Source organism: Bombus affinis, chromosome 9 (genome assembly GCF_024516045.1).
Source record: "Bombus affinis isolate iyBomAffi1 chromosome 9, iyBomAffi1.2, whole genome shotgun sequence".
In the NCBI taxonomy this organism is placed as follows: domain Eukaryota; kingdom Metazoa; phylum Arthropoda; class Insecta; order Hymenoptera; family Apidae; genus Bombus; species Bombus affinis.
The window spans coordinates 2,240,705-2,249,196 of NC_066352.1; the positions used below are offsets into that span (position 1 = coordinate 2,240,705).

The 8,492-nt window shown below is 29.8% G+C and overlaps 1 protein-coding gene across 3 annotated transcripts; it reads left to right on the forward strand.

Moving 5' to 3' along the window:
* Positions 1–1,028: 1,028 nt before the first annotated feature.
* On the forward strand, positions 1,029–7,189 carry LOC126920335 (protein yellow). 3 transcript variants are annotated; one of them, XM_050730543.1, is made up of 6 exons: positions 1,029–1,414; positions 3,923–4,211; positions 4,472–4,884; positions 5,175–5,352; positions 5,460–5,671; positions 6,411–7,189. In XM_050730543.1, the coding sequence occupies exons 1-6, from the start codon at positions 1,247–1,249 to the stop codon at positions 6,714–6,716; spliced, it is 1,566 nt and encodes a 521-aa protein (XP_050586500.1). In that variant the 5' UTR covers positions 1,029–1,246; the 3' UTR covers positions 6,717–7,189. The 3 variants fall into 3 exon arrangements, with proteins under 3 accessions (XP_050586500.1, XP_050586501.1, XP_050586502.1); XM_050730544.1 differs by having other exon boundaries at positions 1,269–1,414; positions 3,890–4,211; XM_050730545.1 differs by lacking the exon at positions 1,029–1,414 and adding an exon at positions 3,783–3,801 and having other exon boundaries at positions 3,890–4,211.
* The last annotated feature ends 1,303 nt before the right edge of the window (positions 7,190–8,492 follow it).

Sequence of the window (8,492 nt, forward strand, 5' to 3'; positions counted from 1 at the left end):
TCGATGCTTGATCAAAACATAAATAACAGAGAAGTCTCACGGAGAAGAGCAATTGTCTAGGAAAATGCTTTGCATACAATCTTCAGTTCAGCCGTTCTAACAACTTTCACTTGGAATTTACGTCAAAGGGAAGTGAACTAACTAACTTAGCGATAAATCAGTTTACAATTAAGTTTTATTTCACACTTCGTATTTCATTTTATATTACTTTTCTCTCCTTTGTTTTGTTACCTTATGAGAAATCTGCCATGTCGTATTTTCTATTCACTTTCGTAATATTTTCTTATTATTGTTAGCTGACGTGATACAGACTTTTATAGGTTTATCAGTTTCTTCCTTTATTTAAAATTTCTCTGTTTATTCATTTATTTATATAATTCTTCTTAATTGATAGATATATTTAGAAAAGATACCATCGTTTAGTAAATCATGTTTGAGCTACTGCTAAAGTCGATCTAAAAAAAAATTTTGTTTATATGTGTTACAACGAAATGTATCGAAAGTATTTCGAAATAAATTTCCTTGAATCTTCTCTAAAAAAAATCGGAAAAGGTGAAACGCGTGGAAAGTGGGACGCTTTAAAAAGACACAAAAGGTAAGTTGTACAATGTTTCTTGAGTTGATAATACTAAATAATCCATTTCAAGTTGCAATTCTGCACCTGAAGTATTGTTGTTTGAGAAAGTAGAAAGCATGCTATTTTTCATTACTTTTTCATTGAAATAATATTTAAATATGATTTTCTAAAGAATAAGCAATATTTATTTAAAATACTTTATATAATTTGTACGATATAATTAAGATTATTCTCAAATTGCACATTTCGAGTTGAAGTATGTATTTAAAATAAGATATAGGAAAATCACATTCTATCGTCAATTATATTCTGATTATTCGTCATCTCGTTATAATTTTTAGTATAAATTTGTTTCGCATTGAAAATGTGAAAAATAATTTATTAGAGGATAAAATCTTGATTAATGATAATAATATTCATAATCGAGCTAAATTTCTTTCTTTATAAATTATATTTCTTGATGAAATATATGTTTTTACGACTATAAACGCTTCTCGATTTGCAAACTTACATAAGTATGATCCACATAGTGAAACGAATGAACGGCTACCGGACACTTTCCTATAGTTTACTTAAATTGAGTTATTGTTCTTTTTTACTACATAGCTACGTAATGGATTAGCGGAGAACGACGATGAATCGTGGTATTTTAACAAGTTTGTCCAGTGGATGAATAATCGGCAAGCCTTGAACGGCACCGAAACGGTACTGCGGGAGAACGTCTCTTTCATTTCTCGGACGAATCCTTATGTTAGTTTGTCGCGTGTTGTCGACGCGATAGTACTTTGCGTGTTTCAGTCTGTCGCGACATTTCTCAACTGGAACGACAGGGAAACGGTAAATAAATGAACAATGTGAACAATTAACGTGTATAACAAAAAGAAAACAGTGATTCATTAATAATGCTTTGTTGTTGATAATTTTGGCAAAAAATTGCGACTATCTAAGTACGGTCAAAAATTTCCTTGAAAAAAAACGTTCGAACGTTAAACTTTTTGCGAATAACAAGTACTTGCGTAACGGACTAACTGACAGTTTAAAGTATACCACATTTTTAATTTCACTCTGCCGAGAGTCTTATTGGAACAATGTACTATATTTCTTGTAGAAACTTGACGTACCTATCAAATTTACATTGACACTTAAAACATCTTTATGATACTTAATATATTTATATTACCATATTTTTGCTTCCAAACAAAGATATATAGAAATATCACTCAACTTAATATTTAAGTGTTAAAAAAATGTATAGCATTGTGATATAGTAATGATTTTATTAAACGGCACAAGCGATGTTAAATTCATAATTTATATGAACATTAGTTTTGTTGAAATAGAACGTGCCTTAAAGTTCAAAGGCCTTAGGAACTGGGTTGCATATGAGTAAACTTTTCTGTTTTTCCAACTATTTAAACCGAAACTGTTCACTGAAAATATGTTGATCACGATTTTGTATACGCAGGATGTTGGAATTAATGATGTCGTTTGAAAATTTAAATTTATATGACAGTAATATTGAAAATACAGAAAAATATATTAGATCTGCGTTTCTTACTTACCCGCTAAATATTCTCTAAAAATAACATAATCTTTTAAATAAATTAAGCATTCGATACTGTCAAGTAATTTTATCGGTATCAGAAAAATGGAGCAAACGTGTTTGAAAGGAACGCATATTTATCAAGTTCACTAACAAAGAATAATTTTGAAAAGATTATAATATTTAAAGTTTACAACGCGTAAATGTAGCTTCCTTACTTCTTTATATGATTTCAAGCTTTTCATTTACTTTCAATGCTTAATCAAATTTTTTTTTTTTAAATTTTTCAAATTTAGTTTTTCAAATTTAGTTTTTCAAATTTAGTTTAGTTTCAAATTTAGTATCAATTACAATAGAGTACATATTTAGGTAAATTGTACTAAAAATGTATAGAATTACATTGTAGAAGTAGCTAAAATTGTGAAAATTTTCTAACTCACGGTAAATGTAGCCAGTTTGTTGACCCACTTTACTACCGTGTGATTATTTGGCTTGTACGATAGAAAGTATGATTGCATTAAAGATGTAAGTTCTGGTTGTTAGTGTCATATTGTTAATTTTCCTAATATCCGTAGTATGCGTGTAGTTATGTATATCAAATTTCCTAAATATTTAAAAAAAGATGAAGTTTACTCATAGAAATAAACCTATTACATATATTTCTTTCTCATTTATTATAGAATGACTACTTAAGTACTCAATCAAGTGCCTATTAATCAAGTATTTAAATATTAATCCAGATAAATAGCAATGAAAGTTGGAGAGTATCACACCAGATATTTATGTATCTGCTGGAAAGTTTTCGAAGAAACACATTTTATTTTATAATTTTGTTTAAAAGTTATTAATATATTAGATCTATTACAAAGATTTTGAAATAATATATATGGTAACTTCGATATATCGCTCTGGATATTCATTTTGTTGAAGGTACAAGAAATTAATTTCATTTTTTGATATCTTTATTCAACTTGTATGTTTATAAATACAATTCTTCGTACTGAAGATCTATCTTTTTTTGTCGTAAATATTTCTTTTCTATTGCGGCACATTCTGATTATTATAGCATTCTGATTCTGACATCAGTAGCTGTCAGCGATGTAATTAACATTTATCTAATATTTTATCGTAATTATTAAAAATATAATATTGTTCACAATGGTTTCCGATTTACACGATTGCATTCTAACATTCTCTTATACCTCTGTCATATTGTTGCATCAATATATAGTTTATTGTTAATAGTATAAATATATATACGTACATCAATTCCATGACAAATCAGACTCCCGTTCAGAAAATTACAGACAAATTTCTGGACCGTTCAATTTTGAGGAATGTTCTGCTTGTGAAAAGCATTACGTATATATTAGTATGTTCCAATTAAATATACTTTATGTTCGAAATCTTAGTAAATATGTACACGTGATTTAAGAAACGGAAAACAAAAGAAAGAAAGATGTCAAATGGTGTAATTTAGTTTCGTAATAGTCTTCGATATCATTAGGTAAAACTCGTGCTGTATATACAAACATAAAATTTGACCGAAAAAAGTGAAACATTCTGTATATTAATCAATAAGAAGTTTTAGTAGCCGAGATTGAATGTAAATACTTTTGTGAAACGCGGACGGTTATAGTTGCGATGTTAGATCGGTAATGTTTCTTGCATCTATGCGATGGTACTTTACATTTAACAAAAATTTGCAATTATAATTTTGATAATTTACATGCGGTATTCATTAATTCTATCGTAATGCTAATTTGTAGTGTCAACGTGGCAAAGGTCTATTCTAATTGCAGAACCAGGAAATCAAAATGCGAAGGAAATCGACTCTACCTCTTTTCAACGCATTACTTCAAAGTTATTTTTGGATAATGGTTGTAGCCAGTGATAAACTTCGTGTGGCCTATCAATGGAAACAGCTTGAGTATGAATGGCCAAGTAACGATACCGAGCTTTTATTCCCAGAATACAAGCAGGAAGATAATCTTCCCCTTGGCCTTGAGATTACAAATACTAGGATCTTCGTTACTGTGCCAAGATGGAGACGTGGTGTAGTTGCTAGTTTGAATTACTTTTATATTAACGGTAATTACCATCGATGGATAGACGTATATTACACAGATGTTAAGCTTTAGCGAATAGGGCTTAGCCAAATGACTTTAAAACGATAAAAATCGTCTAGTCATTAAATGACTCTAACTGCGAAGTATTCTATTACAGGCAACAGTACAAACAAATCATTATTCTTTAAGAAAATATGCTTACTGCTTTATTTATCTTATGTTTTTGATTACGTACTCCGTATTAGTCGTATGATAAATGTGAATCGAAAATAATGATTTTAGATACACGCGAGTCTCCTAGTTTAATCCCGTATCCTTCTTGGGAGGCTCATCAATATCGAGCTGGAAACGTCCCAGAGATCATTTCAACGTTTCGAATTCGTGCAGATCGCTGCGAAAGACTATGGGTTCTTGATACAGGATTTACTGATATTTTGGATAGTCCAGAACAGCAAGCTCCGCCAGCATTACTCATTTACAACTTAACAGACGATCGTTTACTCCGAAAATTCATTATTCCGGAAGATCAAAAAACACCTGACTCTCTTTTTGCGAATATCGCCGTTGAAGATTATTCTTGCGAAGATACTTTTGCTTATCTGGCCGACTTGGGTGGTCCTGGACTGGTAGTTTATTCGTGGAAGTCGGAAAATTCGTGGCTTCTTAAACATCATTTCTTTCAACCAGATTCTCAAGTTAGTATCTTTTATTAACGTTAAGTATCTAATATTATTTTTCCGAATAAGATGAAGTTCTAATCTATCTTTCTCTATCTGTATCTATTTCTATCTGTGATATGTGTCATAGTTGTTTTTTTCCATGTAGACGGAAATGCGTAATTAGAATTATTACTTCGATAACTCCAATTCCTCTCATTAACAAATTCTAAATAATCTTGACATTTCGGAAGATACGAATCATAGGAAAAAATTAGATGCAATTTATCGTGTACATTGCTCATTTTTTTAACATTGTAACTTTTAAGGCTGAAGAATTCAATGTATCGGGAATTTCGTTCCAATGGACCGATGGTCTCTTCGGTATGGGTCTTGCGCCAACTAACGATGGCTATAGTGTAATGTATTTCCATCCACTTTCTAGCACCATGGAATTTTCAGTTAGTACTAAGTTACTAAGAGATCCTGAACGTGCCACTTCTCCAGGTAATTAAAAGTTTGTAAGTTCAATCAGGACACACGTAGTTAAGTACATCTATAGTTTCAGATTATTTTCATGATGTTAATTATAATTCAATTTTTATGGGTTTCAGACAACTTCCATGAATTTCGTACCCTAGGATCTCGCGGACATAATGGCCAAAGTAGCGTGAGCTTTTTAGATCCAGACACCGGAGTTCTGTTTTATGCATTAGCTGTTTTGAATGCTATTGCGTGCTGGAAACCTCAAAATACGTTCACAATCGAGCAACAAGGTTTTATTTATGTAGATAACGTCACAATGGTTTTTCCCAATGATTTAAAGGTAATTACTTTCCAGATTGAGAATGGAATTTTATATATATGTATACATATATGTATGTATGTACAATTAACTTTGAGCTACACGCGTGTTGGAAACGTTAACTTCACAAAAACGTAACTGCGACACTGTAATTTATGACTTATCTACGAATGTCTATTCTCTTGCTTTTTCTCGATTCTTTTACTCGCCATATGCTGATATGAATTATTTTTATAGCGACACAAGTTGAATAGACTGAATACACGAGTAAGCACGCAGCTGAGTTTGAAATTTGTTTAAAAAAAATTAATAAATAAATTTATATATAATTAGACTCGCGTTTAAAGATCAGCTCTATCTTTGAATAGGTTTAAAACAAAACCTTAAAACAAAGTGATTTAGATCACTATATTTTTGTTATCCTTTTCATCTTTTTTAAATTATACTATATTTTTTATTAATAACATTATGCAAAATTATTACGTATATATATTTTATGTACTCTTAACCTGCGTTCTGAGAAAAAAGAAAAATGTATTGAGACTGATATTTATTTTCATTTAGTATTAAAAATATACTTATAAATAGCTTAAGATAGAGAGTGTTCCACTATCTAAAAATTTTCCTATTCAAATAATCGCGTGCCCCTATCATTTCGAATACATCAAACTTTACTATATTCGCTTTGTCTTTTACGGTACTGAGTTATAAGCTAACCCATTTAAATACCGATTTTTAATTTACTTCCTGTTAATTTTAGATTGATCGAAATGGGAATATTTGGATACTCTCGGATCGTTTGCCTACTTTTATGTACTCTCGCCTGGATCCTGAAGATTATAATTTTAGAATCGTTACGGGTTCGGTTAAAGAGGCTATAAAAGGAACTGTTTGCTCGATGAATCCATCTTCAACTACAAACAATCCGCACGATTCTACGACAGAAGCGCACACCGTTTATCCTAAACATCCAAAAATGGCCGAGAATTCCGGTTACGTTCACAATTCTGAATTGACTTCTATACCGATTATCGTTATAACAATTTTTGTGAGAATATTTATCTGAGAATATAATTGTATCATTTTTAATAACTGTAACAATTTATGGAGCATTTCTCGAAATACCGGGAATTCGAATTTCGAAGAATATCGATACCTATATACGAACAGGAAGAGATTGAAACGAGATGCTTAGGTAACGGGTTAAGTAATAAATAAATGAATGTTATGCTTGGTTTTCTGCGTATTATGATATAATCGATTTCTGCAAATGTCGTATATGAGTGAGTTTCTTGTATAATATATGTACCTTAATGTAACGTTTCGTATGCATTCTTGCAGAAAGAGCTATTTTATTTATAATTTACGCATCATCTTGAATTTTGAAATTTTCATATTTCCTATTATTACTTAAATAACTTATCTACAACATACAAGTTTTTCCTTATTATATTTGAATTGCATATAAATATTTTTGGAAGTCTTGATTGTAGTACTTAAAAAATGAAGTTTATAAAATACACGACTGATCACATAGTATTATTAGTTATATTATCTATGTTCTCAGAAATAATTAGAAATTAGAAATAATAAGAAAACCCATGGATGGAGCATTACTATACCATATTTTACAACTACCGGAAACAAAAAAATGTTATGTGAACCGCTGCTGTTTTATGGAGTTACTAAACTATATCGTCAAAAGTTCATGTAGAAATTTGTTATAAATGGAGCTAACAGACGTTCGAAAAGCGTTTATATGCTTCGTTCTATGCAATCTGTTATGCGTAGTTGAAAAGATTCGGATATATATTTTGTAAAATTCGATATTTAACAATGTTTATGTTGATAAAAATAGAAAATTTTAAGAAAGTCTGAATTATTATAGAATTAAGAAAATCCAATTGGTAATTGGCATCTAAAACGTAAATAATTAAAATTCGAAGACTTGTTTCATATTAATGAAATGGTACAGGCATTAATAATGGCTGCAATTTGTGACTTAATTTTGTAAGAGAGGACAGAGTTACAATTGACAGTAATTTAAATATATCGTTATATTTAATGTAAAAAGAAAGAATTATTATAAATGTAATAAATAAATATACATATAATTATTATAAATATAAACATAAATGCAAATATAGATACAAGATAAATATAGATACAATGACTTTACTATTATTGCTAGTGTAAATAAAATGTAGTCCGTGTGAATTAAACCACGATTTACGATTATATCCTATATCTTCAATAATGAAGTTCATCGTATAATCTTTTCATTATTTATCAAACTATGCACGATATGATATATTTAATATACGGTACAATTCAATTTATATAAAGTCCAGTTATCTCAACGAAATTTTAATTAATGCCCGATTAACTGAACTTTTGCTGATTCAATTCATTTATCTGAACGTGAACTCCTATTATATGAACGAAAAATAATAATAATAATTGGTGAGCTCTTATTATATGAACTCCAATTATATAACTTGTCTATTCCTCGACAAGTTGAAGTAAACGAAGTTCTGCTGTAAAACTCCATTCTTCTTAGGAATATCATACGAGAAGGGAGACAAAAATGAGGGAGACAAAAATATGCCTAAATCTAATGTATACTGAGTACCACTCGCAAGTAAGTGGTAGATAAGTAAAAGGAAGTAAAAAATGAAACGTAAATATTTATTTTATTTTTTCTTATTATTAATATAATAGAAACACGAAGGCAACACGTTTAAACATTTTAGATAATTTCTTCCTTTTTATATTTGCTGTTCATCCCTCACTTTCTAATATAAAGCGAAACATTATGTAATAGTAATTATATTTTATCATT